This window comes from Brachycentrus maculatus, unplaced genomic scaffold, assembly GCF_059751285.1.
Source record: "Brachycentrus maculatus isolate JH-2025_06_01 unplaced genomic scaffold, ASM5975128v1 h1tg000263l, whole genome shotgun sequence".
NCBI lineage: Eukaryota > Metazoa > Arthropoda > Insecta > Trichoptera > Brachycentridae > Brachycentrus > Brachycentrus maculatus.
This window is the reverse complement of record NW_028281014.1, coordinates 1,027,440-1,050,001: the sequence shown is the minus strand read 5'-3', so window position 1 is coordinate 1,050,001 and position 22,562 is coordinate 1,027,440. Positions and strand designations below refer to the sequence as shown.

General features: G+C 28.5%; 1 protein-coding gene across 1 annotated transcript in view; it reads right to left on the bottom strand.

Moving 5' to 3' along the window:
• The window catches only part of LOC148305716 (dual specificity calcium/calmodulin-dependent 3',5'-cyclic nucleotide phosphodiesterase 1A-like), a 356,882-nt gene extending 335,190 nt beyond the window's left edge, over positions 1–21,692 (bottom strand). The window contains exons 1-2 of the mRNA XM_088266283.1: positions 21,409–21,692; positions 14,879–15,336 (exon numbers count right to left, since the gene is read on the bottom strand). Of these exons, the coding sequence (XP_088122409.1) occupies positions 14,879–15,179 (301 nt within the window). The 5' untranslated portion in view covers positions 15,180–15,336; positions 21,409–21,692. The remainder of the gene's footprint in view (positions 1–14,878; positions 15,337–21,408) is intronic.
• Between the last annotated feature and the right edge of the window lie 870 nt (positions 21,693–22,562).

The window sequence follows — 22,562 nt, the reverse complement described above, 5'->3', positions numbered from 1 at the left end:
ATTGAGTATATTTAAAAAAAAAAATTAAACAATACCTTTTCTTCAAAATGCAAAAACAACTCTTTCTGCCCTGTAGCGGGTAAATATTAAGTTAAAAATATGCCACTTTTGCTGGGATATAGTACATTTTCAGGGCATTCCGAAAACATGCATAACTGAAAATTGACGAATTTCGATTTATGACATTCTTGAAAGGAGTGAGCCAAATGAATCACTATGGGAGTGTCTTCAAAAGTGGGCTCGAAGTTAAATTTAGTTGGTTATTTATTATGGGTACCTAAGTCTTTATCGATCGCTAAACTTATTTTTAATTTTTCTTGATTATCTTAACAATTTTTTTATATTCTTAATTAAATAACTTAAAATATATATAGGTTTTATATATTTTATAGGTATGTTACTATGTATGTAGGGACCAAAATTCACTGGCGACTCGGATCGTAAATCACGTTATACAGAATCTCTCTCTCATTCAAGCAACTTATAGCTAACTAGACCAATAGGTGCATAGGCGTGAGTGAGACCTCTCTATAATACGATTTATGACCCAAATCGCCAGATAATTTCGGACGAACTGAGGAGACATTAAAACGCCCTTGCACGTGGTGGACTCCAGCGACACCCTTTCACACTCCCTAATCATCCGTAACACACTAAATTCTTAAATAACTCGACTAGATGTGTGTAATTTTAATTAAGTAGGTACTGACTGAACCGCGGGTTGATGTGGCTAAGTCTAGTTAAATAGAAAGTAAGAATTTAGAAACCACACATTCCTTTTTTAAATATGGTTCAATTCACGATGCTTGTGAAGCAAGCGCACTTGAGGAAGTATTTTACGAAAATGGCGCTATATAAATTATCCACAGTTTATTATTACTATTTAAAATCTATGAATCAACAATACCAACGAAGTGACGACAACTGCCATGTAACACGCTATCCGCCATTATTAATTTTTAGTATGATGGGTGCTAATGTTGATGTCAACAGATGGCGCTACCATTGCAGGCTTAAAATCTTTATTGAACACGTAATTTTAAATCACAGGTGTATATATAAATATCTTCCAGTATTTAAGTAATTTGAATAATTTGATTTTGAACATAAACATAGATATATCTAATACAAATAGATAGAAACATAAATAGATAGAAAACGGGCTTCGATTAAAATACTACGTTGTCTCAAAATCAAAAGGAATTCTGAGAATAACTTGAGAAGATTAAAGATGATGAACAAACAAACATTTACATATTTATGTACCTATAAAGATGATATATATTTGAGCTCATAAGCCCTTCGGCCTAATTTCCCATTAAAGGAAGTTTGATTTGTGTACTTGACTAACAAATGCCTTATTAAACCAACAAGATGGCTCATAAAAGGACGGCAATCAAAAACCTCGTTGGAGGGTTACTTTGCTTTATTACTTATTACCCATCTACTCGTGAATCGTTTTTTCGTGGCACGGATTAATTCAAAATGGCCGCCAACGAAGGCATGTAAAATTACTGTTCGAATTCGCGCGGTAAACCGCCTGCACCGACATCGCGTCGCTCGTTAGGCGCTTTGCAAAAACATCATTGGTACATGGAATTGTAATCAATTCTAGTCGTTACGATGAAATATAAGTCTGATTTAGTTACTGCCTTCTTCAATATTGTAATTCGCATGCTGAATATTACACAATTTTTATATGTTTATCTTCTATTTTAACTGTTATGTACTATGTACAGTATTCGTCAAGTCGCTACTTAATTTTCTCTAAAGGCAAGTAACATTTAGCGTTATTGATTTTTTTCTTAATACACCGATTTCGAATTAAAAAATAAGTTTTTTTTCGAAACAATTATTTGGTTTTAAAAAGAAAAGAGTTATTGAATGGTTAGGAGTTAAAAAGACGTGTTACCTCTACGGCCGGTGATTGAATTCTGTCTTGCGTTGTATAGTAAAGTAATAATATGACAATAGACACGTGTTTGTGATAAGCCAAGTAAAATAATGATTTTGTCCGCCTCTTTAAAGCAGTACTTTGCACGATTTGCTACTATACTAGAAGTCTCAGGTTCGAGTCCCTGGGGGGTCAAAATAAATAAAAGCGATATTTCATTCTTATACCCTTTTATCACTGATCACGTTGCCTTCATGTAATTTACGATCAAGATAATAAATATATATACGGTTTGTTTGTGGGTACCATTGGGTGCAGATAAGGGTAGAAAGAAGAAAGAAGAAGTTAAGTGATGGTTGTTTGGTAGAAAATTGACAATTTAAATCTTCATAACGAATAAATGTTACATTTTGTTTGAAACTCATTTTTATAAAAATGACACTTACGTGATTACTTATTGGTATTCCGGATTTTTAATAACAATAAATAAACAGTTTAAAGCAAATTTATTTGTTTAAATATGAATCTAAATGGCTTGAAATATAATAAAACATATTTTTTTATGTCATAACATAAATGAACTTAGAATGTTTTCTTAGATTTATTTTGAAATGCGTAGTAAAAAAAAACATTTTTGAAACGACTCTTGATTTTAATTTTCCCTTGCGGCACATTCCGATCATTTTTCGTAATTTCTTTTTCATATTTTATAAAGAAAATCACAATTTTTGTTGACTAAATTATGTTTGTTGTTATCATTTTTATCTCTTGAGATACGATGCTATTATTATCAATTACAAAAATGTTTAAAATTTAAATTAATTTCTTTGTTAAAAAAATCTCCCCCCTTTCATCGGAAGCTCTTTGAATATAAGATTAACCATATACAGGATAAAATGACAAATTAATTCAGTACCATGTAATTTTTTCAAAAGAAATTTTTTTATATTTCTATTTATGACAGGCAATCCATGACTCAGGTCTTGTAATACGAGTGTGTGAGGTTGTTTATTTGTCACAGTTGGTAGGTAAAATATAAATTACCCATATCATCATATAAAAAAAAACACATTGACATTGAAAACAACCCTTACCAAGCCTCAGGTTTCATTTTAAGTTTTTTTTAATTAACTGAACAGCCAAAAAAGTGAATGCCGAAAAAAACAATCCATTTAATCTACGGATTTTTGAATATCATTGCGAGTTTAACGTAACTTACGGATTTAAATATAAATATATTTCAAAATTAAAATGTGACTCTGTTTTAAAAACACTATGAATATTTCATTATAACTTTATAACACAATGCCTGCATTGCTCCTGTTCTCTTATACGGCTGTGAAACATGGCACCTTACAAATGCCAAGAGCAGCCGTGTACTGAGCTTTGAGAATAGGTGTCTGCGGAGAATTTTAGGCTTGCGGTGGTTTTACTTTGTGAGGAATGAAGAGATCAGGCGTAGGACGCAGCAGATCTTGGTCACAACTGTCGTCAAGAAAAGGCGATTCAGTTGGCTTGGCCATGTACCCCGCATGCCTTCTGAGAGCCTCAATCAAGCTTGCCTCTTTTACAAGGCCTCAGGTTCGCACCGCCCAGAACGCCCACTGCTGACAATTCGTCGGCAGTTCTCGTCAGAACTTCGGGACGAAGATCTGACTTAAGAGGATGCAAGGGAGCTGGCAACCGACCGAAAAGCCGGGAGACAATTTGTGGACTCCATTTGCTCTACCTAGGGATTAATAAATAAAAAAATATTTATAATATCTATCGGTTTCGAAGCTAGCCGCTTCTTTATAAGCTTCGAAGCGGTTCGAAGCGGATAGCTTCAAAACCGGTATACATTATAATTAAGTTTCAATAATATATTTATAGTGATTAAAGTTAAATTTTAATTAAAAAATGGAAAATCACAAAATCAGTACTTCAAATATATAAAGATATTTATTTAAAACACATAATATAGTTGAAATGTTACTAAGGGTAAAACGTTTTAATTTTAAACAAACACAAGTAAAAGGTTTAATGTAATCAAGCAGTGTGACAAGTGAAGAGTCCTCGTAAATTGGAAAGGAATTTAAATAATTTTATCCCGATAATTTAGAAGTGGAACGGAAGGTCTGCTATTGCATTGCAAAGCAAATGACAGTCCGTCTTTTCCTGATGAGTTTTCTGTGGTTTTCTCATTACAAAGGTGGATTCGGAAGCGTTTCCATGAATAAGCCACGGCGAACCGTTCCACAAAGTCCTCACACAAAATTAAAATATAAATAATGAAAATCTAAATCTTTATACTAAAAATAAGCCTTTTACATCAAAAGAAAGGTAAATTATTACTTTAATGCCTATGTTGAAAAAAAGTAATAAAATATTTACAACATTTTGAGTGTGTCCAAATACTTGTTCACAAAATTGGATTATATCCAATTATAGGAGTAGGTATTGGTTCATACATATAGATTTTCCAAGAATTTGAGTAGTGTGGTTGTCAATAATGGGTAGAATTGATAAATGTTACACGTGTGTAAAGTTTTCATTTAAACCAACGTATGACAAGATAATATGAAACAATATTGACGCTCTCATTTCAGATTAGATTCAGGCCTCGGGTTCGATTCCCAGGGGGGTAAAATAAATATAAGTGATTTTTTCACTGTAATATTTATTATTTTTTGACATCTCATCAAAGATGAAGAAGAATATGGAAGTCTGGGCATTTACGGGGCTTACGACCGTCATAGGCTGGTTTGAGTGATCACTTTACACACGTGTAACATTCACCAATTCTACCCATTATTGACAACCACACTACTCAAATTCTTGGAAGTTCTATATATATGAACCAATTTAGAAACCTTGTTCATGAATCACTAAAACTTCACTAGAGACATCTATTGGTGAGATGTAAAGAAGCTTTTTATTAAGCAGAAACTCTTATATTAGTATGTGAGATCCGAATCCCGGATTATAATCACACACATGAGAAACGCCAGAAAATACCATTTTCATTTTTATTATTAAGCTTATAATTTGACCAGATAATTTATTTACAACATTTTGAGTGTGTCCAAATACTTGTTCACAAAATCTGGATTATCTCCAATTACAGGAGTTATTTTCATATTATTTTTTGACATCTCATCAAAGATGAAGAAGAATATGGAAGTCTGGGCATTTACGGGGCTTACGACCGTCATAGGCTGGTTTGAGTGATCACTTTACACACGTGTAACATTCACCAATTCTACCCATTATTAAAAAAAAAAAAAAAAAAAAAAAAAAATATGAAAATAACTCCTGTAATTGGAGATAATCCAGATTTTGTGAACAAGTATTTGGACACACTCAAAATGTTGTAATATTTATTCAATATTACCCTGGACTGGTAACTGAAGCGGAGGGCTGATCACCTTTCCTTCGTGTGTGAACGATCAAGATAACACTGTTTTCATATGAAGCAGTGCCCTATGCACCATTGGGGTGCGGATAAGGGTTTTATTATTATTATTCATTTCAGATTATCTGATGTCGTGAAATGTCAACTGCGGTTTTTTGGCAAGACGCTTCTTCTTCAACGTCCTTTAAATTTCAATTTAGTCAAGGACAAACCCTGGCCCTTAACCCTTCTCGCCTTCTCCCCTATAAATCTCTGTGTCTTTGGTAGTTACATTTTATTTTAGTTTCAGAGTTTGCTTTGTTCGGGCTCCGTGTTATTTAGCGCATAAAGTTGGAAGGTTCCTTTAAATTTCATTTTATTTTTAGAACTCCTGGTAAAGGGTTTTTTAATTTTTTTTATTTTATCGAGGACATTTCTACTGGAGAAAAGAATTTTGTAGTTTAGGTTATATTTTATACTATTTGTTTAATCATTGATTACAACAGAAATACCAAACTCACCATCACGCTGCTTCCCCGCAGGGTTAGGTTGAGATAATAGAACGCCAAACTAATCTGATTTTGCACACAATCTTCATCTCTTCTACATTCAGACGTCTTATATACATATATATATATATATATATATATATATATATATATATATATATATATATATATATATATATATATATATATATATATATATATATATATATATATATATATATTTAAATATATATATATATATATATATATATAAATATATATTTATATATATATATTTATATATATATTTATATATATATATATATATATATATATATATATATATATATATATATATATATATATATATATATATATATATATATTTTTTACGATAAAGCACTATAATTATTAAAAAAACTTTTTATTTTATAAATTATATTTTGTTTATTTTGTAACCTTTACCCACATCCAAAGATGCATAAGACACCTTCTTGGACGGAGAAAGTGTTAATCGCGGTAATCTCTAAACGATTTTCAGCTTTTCGTTAATAGTTCTATTCCAAATAAGTATTTTTTAATATTTTTTTTTGTATTCCTTATGTATGATTAAAATCAACTGCAGAAAGTCAATATTCAACAAATTAGTTTTATTTCACTATTGTGTTTGAAAAGTATGTAGCGTTATGTTATATAGTTAAAAAATACAAATACAAAGTTATTTTGATAATTATAATGATATTTATGTCAGAGTTAAGAGTTTTTCTGATAAAGCTATTTTTAAAACGTTTGTAGGAGTATGAATTTTCTTGTTTCGCAGATTTCCACAGTATTACGAATGGCTTGTTTTGTTTTAGAATCCCACGGCGTAAAACCTGAATAGCAATTTCGATGGCTAACCAAACTGACAACCAATTAGGAGAATTTCGGAGAAGCCAACATAATAATAATCTGAGAACAAATTTAAACAATCACATCATGAAATGTTTTCAACTTAATAACTTCAAGAATTTAAATAAAAAGAAAATCAAAACGCGAATAATATTTCAAGTGGCGGTATTTTCTTAAAATGACAGGTTAAAATATCTTTACAATGCTAATAACTTGTACGAGATAAAAATCTTAAACGTTTCGTGACACTTGTTGAAAAATCGTTTCAAGAATATATTTAACATGTAAATATATATGGAGGGCTCAGAACGCAATCGGTGTACGACGTGTAGAAAATTATTTATTATTTAAAATAGGTTTCATAATCGTATATATTTTTTAATAAATATATGAGTCAGAATCCTATGCATATTAATTTGTTTACATGTGCATGCTTAGATTTAGCAATGAATATTTTTTCACAACTAACTTTTGTTGTCAAAAGTCATTTTTAAAATTATATGTTGAAACTGGATGTATAAATTAAATATTTTTATTTTTATAATACTCCACGAATAAGATGTATATTTTGAATTCCCCCTTTATGTGCATTTTCTTACTTGAAAAGCTGTCTGCCATTATCACCCTTCAAATATGTCAAAAATTTGTTTTAAGATATAAAATATGAAGGAAATGGAAGGAAATTAAAAAAATATATGCTTCGAAAATGACGAAAGGAAGTGTATTCCGAAACGGAACGGAAATTGGTATTTTGTAAGATTTTTTTTGTAGGACAAGATAAAGTCGTGAAACGTATAACATACTATATACTCATAGAAATTAGATTTTATTTTTATCATTTCATTAGAAAAAGGTACAAAGCACTTAATCAAATTTTAAAATTATCGATAAGTATGAATAAGGTATAAAGTACTCGTTAATATATTAACTAGGGGATTTTTATGTTAAAAAAAAAGTTTTTTCTCATAAGTTTTTTCATTAAATGTATAACCAAATACACTCGTATAGGTATTATTTAAAAATTTATTTATGTAATTTTTATGAATATGAACGTTCTTGTTACATACAACTGGGTTATAAAAACAAGTTCATTTTGAACTGTTTGGCGAGTAGTCAGAATTTTGGAATGAACACGAATTTCTCTATCCAAATTATCTGCTTAATGAGTATTTACGATGTATGTTTAATTAAAAAATATATTTTTGTACATGTATTTACTTGTAAAATAAGGATTTTTTAAACTAAGTTTCAAAAGGGGAAACATTTTTACGATTATAATCTTCGGTTGAATAATGAAAAAATATTGCATCGAGCATAAAATAATGTGAACCTGGATGTTATTCATACACGTAACATTGGAAATAGATTCTTCACACCAAATGTATACGTTAGATTAGAATCAATACACAAAGTTTCAGAATCCAGCACGTTTTGCAGTTATCCGATTGTCAGTCCCCATTCAGTAAACCATTCACAACATTTGCATAGAAAGTTTCTCTGATATTCGTTTCGATTCCCGCCACTGCATTGTAGAAATTCTAGAAAAATCGATTGCAATCGGATGGGACGCAGTGATTGATTCCGACATTTACCTCCCCAATCTCAATCAAGTCCTATTTCCAATTTAGTCGTATTCGTACAAACACATCCTGTAGAACATTTTACGGGTGAATGGTGGATTTACCCACTCCTAAACAAAAGGATCGGGTCATTTTATATTAAAACAGATAAAATATTATCAACTTTAAAAAAAAAAAATTTTTCTATGTCAATTAATGCCTAACGTAATCTAGCTTATTAGAATTACAAAAAAATTAATGAAATAATCACATATGAAAGTAAATTATTTGTTTGAAGACTGATTTAAAAAAAAAAAAATATGTATTGAAATATTCAAGAAATACCTACATCTCTTCTATCGTCATTTTTATTATTTACATAAGTATATATATTTTTTTAAATACATAAAAGTATTGATTTTTATTTTTTTATCATTCCTAAGTCTGTAAAAAGTCTAAAAGGTAAAATGTTTAATGCTCACAAATACATATTAAAAGTTCTGCTGAAATTATTTGGTTGGCATTTTGGTATCTTTTACGATAAGATAAACTTTTTTCCAGATTTAAGTACTATTCACCCTTAAATACTTGGAGAATTGCATTTTTTTTAAATAGTTAATACTTTTGGAACTTTATGTATTGAAAAATAAATAATAACATTGAAAACAATAAAAAAAATACAATTAAAAAACGAGATATTCAATAGAAATATGCATTAAAATGGTTAAATTTGTTACAACTTATGACAACCTTTTAGGTAAATTCAAATAATTGATATTGCTCCATGTTTTGTTTCAAACTACTAAAAATTTATTTAAAAAATCAACAAAGGTTGTTTGACCGCACAAAAGTCGTGTAGCGTGTATCAATATGAAAATAAATAAAAATGCTTTGACTGCTCTGTTTTCGACATGTTGTTATTTGAACAAAAGCTTAAAATACCGTATCCGAAAAACATCACAAAAAATATTTCGAGAGAAAATATTAATATGTGTTTTTATTGTTTTGTAAAGAAAAAACGGATTTGGATTTTAAACTGTTTTCTTTTATCTGCGCGTCCATTTTAACTACGCTAAGGGAATAAATATGGGACATGTTTTCAAAATCAGCCAAAAATATATTTGGTTGGAATAAATTAAAACTATTTTTTTTTTAAATCAGAGCACTCATTCCATCAAGAATTTTCCTTTTTGTTTACTGCACAAGAAATGTATGTTATGTTTGGAACGCAGCTGTGGGTAGCATCATAATTACGTGAAAAGTATCTTAATACAGTGAGATAAATTATTTACCAGAGAGTGAACACTTGTATACACAAAATTTTAGCGAAATTGTATGATTATGATTTTAAGAAATATTATCTCTATTTGGTTTCATATAATTGTGTTATAAAATATGATGTTATTTCGTATTTGTTTTCTTTGAAAAAAAAACAAATGACAGTAGCTGTCCAAGTCAGAACCATGTTGTTTCTTTTAGAGCATAGCGTGTATTAGTATTTCTTTCAACAGATGGCGCTGCCATTGTAGTAAAAAAACTTTTTTTTACTGTTGAAGACAATTCAAAAATACTTCTCGCACGTGTGTTTAAAAACATCTGAGATTTTATGTACAAACGTCTTGAGTCGTAATATTTTTAATTCAAATGTTGTAAGACGCGTATGTGAGTTTTCATTTCAATATCTATTTTTGGATTCGAGTTAAATCATGAATTCAATGCATGAATTTCATGTTTACACTCAAACGGAATTTACAAACATGGACTAAACATCCACTGATGGAAAACAGTCTAATTTGTATACCACAGGTGCGCGGCTCTTGAATTCAATTCGCTGGCAAGCCAATCACTTTGGGTTTCAATTTCCATTAAGTAGAAGGAATTTAAGAAATGGCATTTCCAATTTCATTTACTTTCCATCTTAATGGTGTTGAAATTCTACTTCGTTTTACATTTTCACTCTCGATAATGACGGGGATTTAAAATAATGGTCGACGAAATTTTTTATTCATTTTTTAATTAAATAATAATAATAATAAAACCCTTATCCGCACCCCAATGGTGCATAGGGCACTGCGTCATATAAACGCAGTGTTATCTTTATGGTTTACACATGAAGGAAAGGTGATCAGCCCTCCGCTTCAGGTACCAGTCCAGGGTAATATTGAATAAATATGACTGTGAAAAAATCACTTATATTTATTTTACCCCCCTGTGGAATCGAACCCGGGACCTCCAGAACGGTAGCCAAGCGACCATTATACTACGGAGGCGGACAAAATTTTAATTAAATACTGTATTTAATATTAATTTAAAAGACAAAATAATGTAAAATAAAACAGATCATAATAGTTACAACCGTCAATAACAGCCGTTTATTGCAGTCCGTAACTATAAATAGCTGTTTTTTTTTTGCTTTTTAAAATTTATATTAAATATAATATTCAAATTAAAAATAAATAAAAAAGTATGGTCGATAATTATTTTAAATCCTCGTTAACAGTTTAGGTAAAATAAAAATTAATTGTACTTCATTATAATTTTTATATATATTTTTTTTTCATAATTATGTATTTTTTGCGGAAATCCACCAAGCCACCTAATGAAATGTCGACCAATTTTTTTTTGTTTATTTGTATAATTCAAATATAAATACAAAAGAAAAAACTAAAATTCAAACTAACCAACTAACCATCACGCTGCTTCCACTCAGGTGTAGGCAGAGAGGATAGAACACTACACTGATCTTTCATTTGAAATCTTTGCCTCTTCATATTCATGCATCTCCTCATTATTCCGACTCGTGACCTGACCACTTTCAAGTATTTTGAATCTTGATCGTGACAAGTTTTTCTTACTCTTCCTCTGCTTTTATTATCAACCACATTTGCCTCATACATTTGCTTCACTCTTCTTTCTTCACTCAATCGATTCACAAACCCAAAACTTCTCAACATACCTTTGTTAATTTGATTTTGTTTACAACATTTTGAGTGTGTCCAAATACTTGTTGACAAAATCTGGATTATCTCCAATTGCAGGAGTTATTTTCATTTTTTTTTTGACATCTCATCAAAGATGAAGAAGTATATTCTTCATCTTTGATGAGATGTCAAAAAATAATATGAAAATAACTCCTGCAATTGGAGATAATCCAGATTTTGTAAACAAGTATTTGGACACACTCAAAATGTTGTAAATAAATTATCTGGTCAAATTATAAGCTTAAATAATAAAAATGAAAATAGTATTTTCTGGCGTTTCGCATGTGTGTGATTGATATACAGGATTTGGACCTCACATACTAATATAAGAGTTTCTGTTTTATAAAAAGCTTCTTTACATCTCACCAATAGATGTCTCTAGTGAAGTTCGAGGGATTCAAGAACAAGGTTTCTAAATTGGTTCATATATATAGAACTTCGAAGAATTTAAGTAGTGTGGTAGTCAATAATGGGTAGAATTGGTGAATGTTACACGCGTGTAAAGTGATCACTTAAACCATCCTATGACGGTCGACGGCCCCGTAAATGCCCAGACATCCATATTCTTCTTCATCTTTGATGAAATGTCAAAAAATAATATTAATTTTGTTTTTTTTGTTTGTTTTGTTTTTGGAAAACTCTAATCGTTATTTGAACTCTTATCGTTAACTTGTAACTTTATTTTGTCTTTTCCAAATATAACGTTTTTTTATCTTCATTTCTTAAATCTTGAATGGGAGAAACTAAATATTGAAATGTTCAATTTCCATATTTATTGTTTTCTCTTGGGATTGTCAACCCTTCGTTGCGGGCAAAGTGGGTAGCAGTTGTGCACTATAAGGACCATATATGTACAGGCATAACAATACTTAGATTTAATTAACTAAAATAAAAAATTTCAGTAATTCACTCGGCGGTTAATTTGTGGTAATATTTATCAATATATATTATATAAATATATATATGTATATATATATATATATACATATATATATATATATATATATATATATATATATATATATATATATATATATATATATATATATATATATATATATATATATATATATATATATATATATATATATATATATATATATATATATATATATATATTTATATATAAATATATATTTGTATCTTTAACCAGCCTATTATTCTTTTTTTTTATTAATTGATTGATGTAATAAAGAAGATTTTTTTTATTCACTAAGTGAGAGCTTAATTGATTGGCGAATTGCCCAGTATTTTATTGTTAAACGAATTGTGTGGGAATGAAAAGCGCAATTAAAGATTTTTAAACACAATAAAAGCATTATTACATCTCATCCGAAATCCTAGAATGCACAAACTTTTAATTAAACATATCGTAGTCGTACAGGAGAAAGTGACCAACTGACAAAACGTAAAATGTTCAGGAGGGCCATTTAAACGTTTTTACACTTTTGTTATCAATTAAAAACAAACAAATAATGTATTCACGATTGCGATTATTTTTGTGTGAAAAGAAATGTTTACCAATATTGAAATGAGTAAAAAATATTTTTGAAAATTTACATCCTAAAGTTTTTAAAATTACTTAAAGCAGTTGGTCACTTTTTCCTGGCAAAAATTTAGGAATAAATGCAGATAGTCACATTTGATTCTTAGAATGAGAACGGAAACGTTAGTTACAGATACAAAAGTTTAATTCAAAGCATTTTATTTTATTAATTTAAATTAAGAAAGAAACTTTTTTTGGAAAATAAACTAGCTGGTAACATAACATATATTTTTTTAAATAACATAACTTTTTTTTAATGAATATACAAAAAGTAAAGAAGTATTAATCTGACTCAGATTCAGAATCTAAGTTTGGTTCTGGTGCTCTGTCCTCCAGCCCGGGTTCGATTCCCAGGGGGGGTTGAAAATAAATATTAGTGATTTTACACTATAATATTTATTTCATATTACCCTGGACTGGTCCCTGAAGCGCAGGAGTGATCATCCTGCCTTCATATAGGTAACGATCAAGATAACACTGCATCAATACGATGCAGTGCCCTATGCACCTTTAGTTGCGGATAAGGGTTAGAAGAAGATTTGAGATCTAACATATTTCTCAAATCTTAATTCATGTACATTATATGGATCACTCTTTCTTGATTTTTACATATTTTCATCAATAATTTACCTCTACTGGCCATTTGACTTTGAATTTAGTCACTTTGTTTCTCTAGAAACATTTAAATGTCAAATGTTTCATACAGAACTATACATAACTTCATGGCGTTGAAAATTGTTACAACAGGCAATAATGTCCAACTGTCACTTGGTCACTTTTGCTTGTAAAGAAAATGAACATCAATGCAGTTCGTCATTTTTAACAAGTCAAAATATTATACTTCCAAGTTAAAAATCGCTCTGAGATTTTTTTCAGGGCAGTATTAAGCTAGTAAGATGTCAAATAGTTAATAATCACGTTTTTGTAAAAACTGCAGTTGGTCACTTTCTCCTGTATGACTACGATATGGACATTTGATAAACGCATGTGATTAACATTTTGTGTTTGTGTTGTAGTTGTCAGTATGTGAATAGTGCTATGGTTGTGACGTGAAGTAGACAAAAATCACGATGAGTAGTTTTTTTTTAAACTTACTTTTATTGTTGTAAAAAAAATCAACAAAATCATTTATCATTTTCAATTTGGTAAATGGAACATCATCTTTTTATTTGTTGATTCGGTAGTCGCTTTGTAGCAATATCTAATCATTTTTTTATTTATAAAATCTGGGTAAATACCAATTTTTGTGCTGTGTTTGGATGAATTCAACATAATGATGAAATTAAACTATAAAAATTAGAGCTAATTATATAATAATAAATTAACTGACCAAAAAGTGAATGATTTTAGTATATAAAATTTAAATTTACTAACTACGTATTAATGGAAACCTAGGAACCCGGGACCTCCAGCATGATAGCCATAATGTGGTTATCACTACGCTATGGAGGCAGATATATAAAAAAAATAACCTTAATAAACCCGACTTACATTAACATCCCTAGTGCATGTCAGACCTCGGCCTTTAGTGCATGAAGTTCTGCAATCCTTAGTGCATGTTGGTCCTCGGGTTGACCGAAATCGCATGTGATAAACATTTTATGTATGTATGTAGTTATAAATGTGTAAATAGTAACGTGTAGTGCATGTTGGTTACCGGCGTAGTGATTATGACAAGATTAGACAAAAAATCTCGGTGAGTATATATACCTACTAATATTACTTAAATAGTTGTAAAAAAAGTAAACATATTATTCAAAACGTTCATTTATAATTTTCAATTAGCGAAATTGGCCAATCGTAAAACATCATTTCATTTCTTGATTCGGTAAATCTATGGTTGATCTATTCATTTTTTTTAAACATTGGTAAATACCTACTAATTATTATGCTGTGCTTCGATTTATTCAGTAAAATGATTAAATTGAAAACAAAATCTTATTATAAAACGATTAAATAAGTAAACATAAAGTGAATGTTATAAATATAAGAGATATCAATGAACAACTTAATATTTAGTTTATAATTAATATTAACATGGAAACCTGGGAATCGAACCCAGGACGTCCAGTGCGATAGCCATAATAAGCTAGCCAGTACATTATGGAGGCAGACATAACAAAGAAAAGCTGAAAAGTGAACATACCTATCGTATAAGTTGCTCCGTCAATCTGGAAAGTGGCGCTTTTGCACTTTTTGAACAGCTTTCCGCTGACGGACTGGCGCATCTGGCTTGTGTGGGTGGAAGGCGCCCCCGGAAATGAGGGTTTGGCGACGGCAGCCTCCCGTTCCGAGAACTCCTTCTTCAGCTTGGTGATCGGATCCTCCGTGTCCGAATCGGTGGTCGGAGTGACCTCGGAAGTGCTTTCGCCAGCCCCCGAATGAGACGGCATTGCGGCTTCCTCATCGCAGAGCGTCGTTTTATCCTCTTGCTGGTTGTCATCCATTGTTTAACGTATTTTTTACCACTTTTTTCAAATGTATTTTAAACTCATATCTTCACAACAATGTACTTCAATATGTTTGAGAACTAAAAACGATTGCTTTATGTGCTGATTGAGCTTAATTTTTTAGTTTTTTAATTTTGTGGGATATAATTATGATCTATTTATAAAAATTAAAAACTTGTATAATACCACTTTTTGAGTTAATTAATGATAATACGACTAGTATTGAAAATTACGGATGTTCTCATTAACAAGCCGTGGGGAGACGCTTGACTGCGAAACTAGCCTCGCGGGCTCGACTGTAAAATTACGATTGTAATATAATATAATATGCAGTCGCCAATCGCTAAACAAATTCAAGGAAGATTTATTTTCAATTGATCTGTGTATTTTTTTTCACATCTTCCTTATTCTTACCATGCTACTTGAACACAAGCTTTCAAAAGTTAAAAGGCTTTTTAAAGGGTTTTTCTTTTTTTGGAAACGTTTAAATATAAAGTATTGATAAGAACATCTGTAGTTTTTTAAAAGAGTCGTGTTTATATTAATAATCTCAAAAAATATCATAAATATTTAAAACTTTGATATCAATAAATGAATCCGAAATAATATTTCCATACGTAAATCCATAAATGCAAATGTATATAAACGTATGTGTAGAAACACATTATTTAAATGGCGTTAGCACGTATAATTTTTTGGTTTTTAATATTTATTTTTATTTTTCCATTATTTTTTTCAAGTATTCATCTTATTTCATATATTTTTTTACAAAAAATCTCGTACAGCTCTAGAAAATATTCATTTTACGTATTATACCCAAATAACAGTATTAAAATCGTCAAAATAGTTATTTTATCAAAACAATTGCATTTCGGCTGAATTAATAGTAAAAAAATACAATCATTATCATTTGATTATTCTGCGTAGGAAGTACGCTATATAAATCTCGAAATAAGACATCAAATTAGATTTTGTAAAACATGGCACTGTTTATTTTATTTTGTAAGCTTTCCCTAGTAAAAAAGGTATTTTATTTTTAAGAAGAGCATTTATGCCCTCGTAAAACGATTTTATTTTATGTCTTTTAAAAGAACCATCTTCGATGCAATAAAAGGCAGAAATATTTTTGAGTAATTATTATTTACTCGGTACGAACTAAATTCATTTAAAAAGAGTGTTCTGAATGAAAGCTTTATTGTTGAAAAATAAACAAGGGGTGAAAAATACTAAATTAAAAATACGTAATTAAACTCAAGCGTTAGTATGGGCTTAAAGAAACTTTTGTGGAACGATGACTAATTAGGTTTACAGTACCTTATCCAAGATTTTCTTAAAGTTTTTTGGGATATTTTTTTGATTAATCACAAGAACGATGAATCCGAAACGTTATAATCCTTCTTTGCAAAAAAGTCTGTGTGTTTTAAATGAGTTTTTTTTTTTAATCCTAAAAAGTAATTACTTCATTCATCTACTGGAGCTTCATAATTTCAAATTACAACAACAAAGTAAGCCGGAAATCTTAAACAGAGGATTGGATTACAGTTTCATTAATTTTTGAGAGTTTGGTTTCTTTTATTTGAGTGGGAAACTTGATAATGAAAAGAGTTATTCTCATCTTGTTTTAACATCAGTATCTTTTGATAAGGATTTGCGGTACTTTATTATAAAATGAACTCAAACAAAATTCGTCTGGAATTTTATACCATCCGAATAACCAAATGAACTCAATGATTTTGATATTTTAATGTACTCAATATTAGATTTTTTTTCTTTAACAAAATCAATTAATCAAAAACTATTTAGCATATGTAGTGACGTGTATATATTGTAGTTTAATCGAGTAGGCAGTAGGAAAAACGACATATTCATTTGCTTTAAAAAAACATGCCTACATACGACTACCTTCATTTATATCTCAAACTAAAATTTTGTCACTTAAATATGACCAAGAAATAAGTGTTTTTTTAAAACATCATTTAATATTTGAGCTCAAACATTACTCACTTTTAGTTTTTCATATTTTTCTACTCAAGTTGGGTGGGCACTACAAATTCCCTATTCGAAATGTGCGCTACTAAAAAAGGAATATTTTTTGAAGTTCATGAAAGGAAAAACATATTAATCCTTAAGAAATATAGTGCATTTAGTATAAACATAAACCATCGAACTGTAAAAAACAATCTTAATCAAATAACGATTCTTCAAAACAAGTCAATTCGGTTGTGGATTTGATCGTTCAAAGTTAATCAATCAGTACTCAATCAGTATTCAGATCTGGTTGCATATTGCGTATTTCTACTAATTTTTGCGAATAATTTGCATATTATATGTTTTTTAATATATTTTCGATTAAAATTTAAAAAAAAACTTTAGCCAGGGAGAAAAAAAAACAAAAACCGAGGGAAGGTAACAAATAGTATCTCGATCCGGTACCCGGAAAAGTAAAATTTATTTATTAGTCACGTTTACTTGTTTTTAAAACCATTAAAGCCTTAAATGTAAACCAAGTTCATTCTTATTCAGCTAGCTAAACATAATTTTTCTTTAAAAAATTATGATTAGGTTACAAACAAAGAATGTAAAAAAAGTTTCCGATTAAAAAATATATATTTTACATTATTCAGGTTTATGGTCCGTTAAATTACAGTTTGGCTTTTATTTTCAACATGTTTTATTAAAATATATAAACATTAGAATAATAACGTTATACGCCCCATTAGTTAGAATTACACATGCGGTTTATGTTTGAACAAAGGAATCAATTTTAGGCGAACAGGGATAAAATCTAGATCATCTTAAACAACACCCGCAGCACTGACCACAGGTCTACAAACCGATTATTTTATTTAATAATGATATTTTATGTATTGTAGCTTATTATTTATTTAAAATTGAGCAGCGACACAAGTGTTTATAAGAATAAACACCTGACAATTTTGCATTATTTTATATTGCATTTGAAAAGTATTAAAAATATCAAATAAAAAACTAAAAACTAAAAAAAAAACAAAACATAAGACCTATACCTATACTCCATACCAAAGAATATTTTTTTATTTTAATTTGTTTTTTTTTTATTTTAATTTTAATTTACTTTGTTTAATTTAAATAATAATAAAACCCTTATCCGCACCCCAATGGTGCACAGGGCACTGCGTCATATAAACGCAGTGTTATCTTGATCGTTTACACATGAAGGAAAGGTGATCAGCCCTCCGCTTCAGGTACCAGTCCAGGGTAATATTGAATAAATATGACAGTAAAAAAATCACTAATATTTATTTTACCCCCCTTGGGAATCGAACCCGGGACCTCCAGAACGGTAGCCGATTACACTACGGAGGCGGACAAAATTTGTTTAATTTACTTTGTTTTTAAAAAAAAATTGTAAAACGAACTACCTCTCTAAACATAAGTGTCTACTTTATTAGAGAAGTAGAAACGTTATATTTGAAATGTATTGTATATTTACCAACTATTTTGTATTAAATTTGTATGTTATAAAAAAAACAATAAAAAATAAATAAAATGAAATTATATTAAATAATTTCATTTTAGGTATTATAAGAAGATGTAAGTCTTAGCATCTCAAGGCTTATGATCTGGAATTCGGCTGCCTTAAATGATGCTCCCATTTTTTCATATAAAGAGGAACGATAGATATTTCATATCAAGTTGAGATACCTTTGTTATTGATATCTCATCTTATATATTAAAATAATGAATATTGGAAATAATTACAACTATTTCAGTACTAAAATAAGTAAATATTTATGAATTTGTATGTAAGTGTATTTATTTGTTAAATGACGTTCACATAATTGTAGTTTTATTCCCATATTAATAATTAATTTTTTGTAATGAATTTGTGTTTAATTTGAAGAAAAACAATAGAATTTACACAAAAACCGATTATGATTTTTTTAAATTAAATTTAAAGTTTTTAAGAAAAAAATAATAAATACAACAAAGAAGACTCAGCTCAGAGTTTTAATATTTAAAATGTTGGTGTTAATTGAGATTTTGAATGATAATCGTCCAAAATTTGATAAATTGAGACCGATTCAACAACGTTTTATTTTTAAATCTTTCAACCGTATTTTTCCGATAGTTCAAATAATTTATACACTCGATCAAAATAGATACAGTCTAAATATTTACGCACTGGCCGGTGATTTAAGATTTTGTATATATTTTTTTTCTATAATTGCTGCAACAAAAAAATAGAGTTCGCCGGAGCATCGGACGACATTTAAATTAATCGTTTCAGACAAAGATAAATTTGACTTTTTTCTCTTGTGTTGTGCTCACAAATTTGACATTTTTTTGGATAATAATACTAGTCATTTTCACAGCTGTTTTACCCAACTATATTTAAACAAGTGTTGAAATTGTGGAAAGATGGCTCAACGTTACACGATAGTAAAGTGAATATTGAAGTATTTGTTTTTTTAATTGCCCTAATTCCAATTCCTATTTAAAGTTCCATATTTTTTCACAAAACACTATTTGTATTATAACGCCATTTTCTATTTTGAGAAAACGACTCAAATTGAAATACAACCATTTGTTTTTACCCAACTGTTATACATATTTAAGTGGTATTTTTTCGCGTTGAATATTAATTAGATTGAATTTAAATAATGTCAAGTACGTATTTACTGATTTAAAATACTTTTAATTAATACATGACAGTAAAACTAAAATCAGAAAAAAAGGATATAATTTTTTTAAATACACTTTGTGCTTTATGTTGAATTATATATATATATATATATATATATATATATATATATATATATATATATATATATATATATATATATATATATATATATATATATATATATATATATATATATATATATATATATATATATATATATATATATATATATATATATATATATATATATATATATATATATATATATATATATATACATATATATATATATATATATATATATATATATATATATATATATATATATACATATATATATATATATATATATATATATATATATATATATATATATATATATATTTATATTTATATATATATATATATATATATATATATATATATATATATATATATATATATATATATATATATATATATATTTATATATATATATATATATATATATATATATATATATATATATATATATATATATATATATATATATATATATATATATATATATATATATATATATATATATATATATATATATATATATATATATATATATATATATATATATATATTTATATATATATATATATATATATATATATATATATATATATTATATATATATATATATATATATATATATATATATATATATATATATATATATATATATATATATATATATATATATATATATATATATATATATATATATATATATATATTTATATATATGTATATATATATATAAATATATATATACATATATATATATATATATATATATATATATATATATATATATATATATATATATATATATACATATATATATATCGATATTACGACATTAGCTTACACAAGCTTGAACTAATACTACTATGCACATCTGAGTACTCTAAGTATTGCTACTGTTATCCATTTCCTACCTGGTTTAACCTGAGTTTCTTCACTTACTTCATTTTTACCCTTATCTAAGTTACAATCCTGGAAGCAATAATTTGTTACACAGTTTTAATTTCATATAATTAACGAATAGGTTATTGTTTAAGGGACTTGGACTCCTTGATCCGCCACAGTGCTGTATGCAACATTGGGAACCGTTCAGAGTTTTAGATTTTTTTTAAAATTCATACTTGTTAATTCATTGCATCCAATTTGATTTCATTTTTACAAACAATTTTTTTATTTTTATATTATTATGGATGTAACGTTATTAGATATATATATCCAATATCAGAAAAAAACATAAAATCTTAAGAAAAAAATGTGGTTTTTACTACTAAGTTGTATATTTTCTTTACAAAAACAAAAAAATAGTTGTTAAAATAAAATAAAAAGTCGTTATATTATCCCCTAACTAGACGAAACAAAAATCACGAATTCAATGTTTATTATTTTTTTTTTATTTTCATGTTTTTTAAAAATAAAATATATGCCATTAACTTAGAAGACCCTAATAATTAGTTTTTGATTTCAAAACTTAAAATAAAGTGAATCATATTTATTTTGTATTACTGTTTTTTTATGTAACAAACACTTTCCCGTCCGATCAAACTCCCGATCAATTACAGGTGTCACTGATTTCGAGACAAAAAAATTACGAACTACCCTCTCAAAGAAGTGTTGTCAAAATTCAAATTCAGAAGCACCGCGTGCCACGTGAGAGAGCGGCGCGCGCAGCCGGGAATTGCAGCGGAGCGTCGAGCCGCGGGCGTCTGGCAGCGTCGGCTCACCGAACTGTACTGTGGCCCGCTGCGCTAAATGTCTGCGCCAAAACGAAACATTTCGCTGATTAAGTGCAGGTTACATGCAACCAGGAGGCCTTCCTATCGACATAATACTCGTAATCAGTCCAACAACCCTTCAACACTTATCGAACTCGAATATACTTAGACAGGTTTAAGAACGCACCCCTTAGTTAATATTTAATCTGCCGTCAAGTATACCAGCTGGAAAAATTATTATCATATTAAACGGTCTCTCTTCAGAGATTAAAATTTTCCATCTGAACTTTTTTCACAAGAATTTGGTTTAGTGAGCTTAGTGAGTACGATTTAAATAAATCAAGGACTAAGATGAGTTTGTAAATATAAAATTTTTATATTATTTTTTGATATCTCATCAAAGATGAAGAAGAATATGGAGGTTTGGGCATTTGCGGGGCTGACGGCCGTCAAAAGCTGGTTTAAGTGATCATTTTATACACGTGTAACATTCACAAATTTTACCCATTATTGACAACCACAATACTCAAATTCTTGGAAGTTCTATATATATGAACCAAGATCCAAGAGTTTCAGTAATAATGGGTAGAATTGGTGAACGTTACACGTGTGTAAAGTGATCACTTAAACCACCCTATGACGGATGTCAGCCCCGTTGGAGATAATCCAGATTTTGTGAACATTTGGACACACTCAAAATGTTGTAAATTAAATATGTCGAAGAAAAGATATACGAGTAGATGCATACATTTAAAGAAAAACAAAATTAAAATATTATTCTAGGATGTTTTTTGTGTGGCATTTTTTAATGTGATTTTTTTTAAAAGAAAATATTTATATTTTAAAAAATATTTTCGGTTTTAATATTTTATAGATAACGATAATGTTTACAATAATAATGTTAGATAATGTAAATAAAAAAAATATGTGAATATTTATATATGT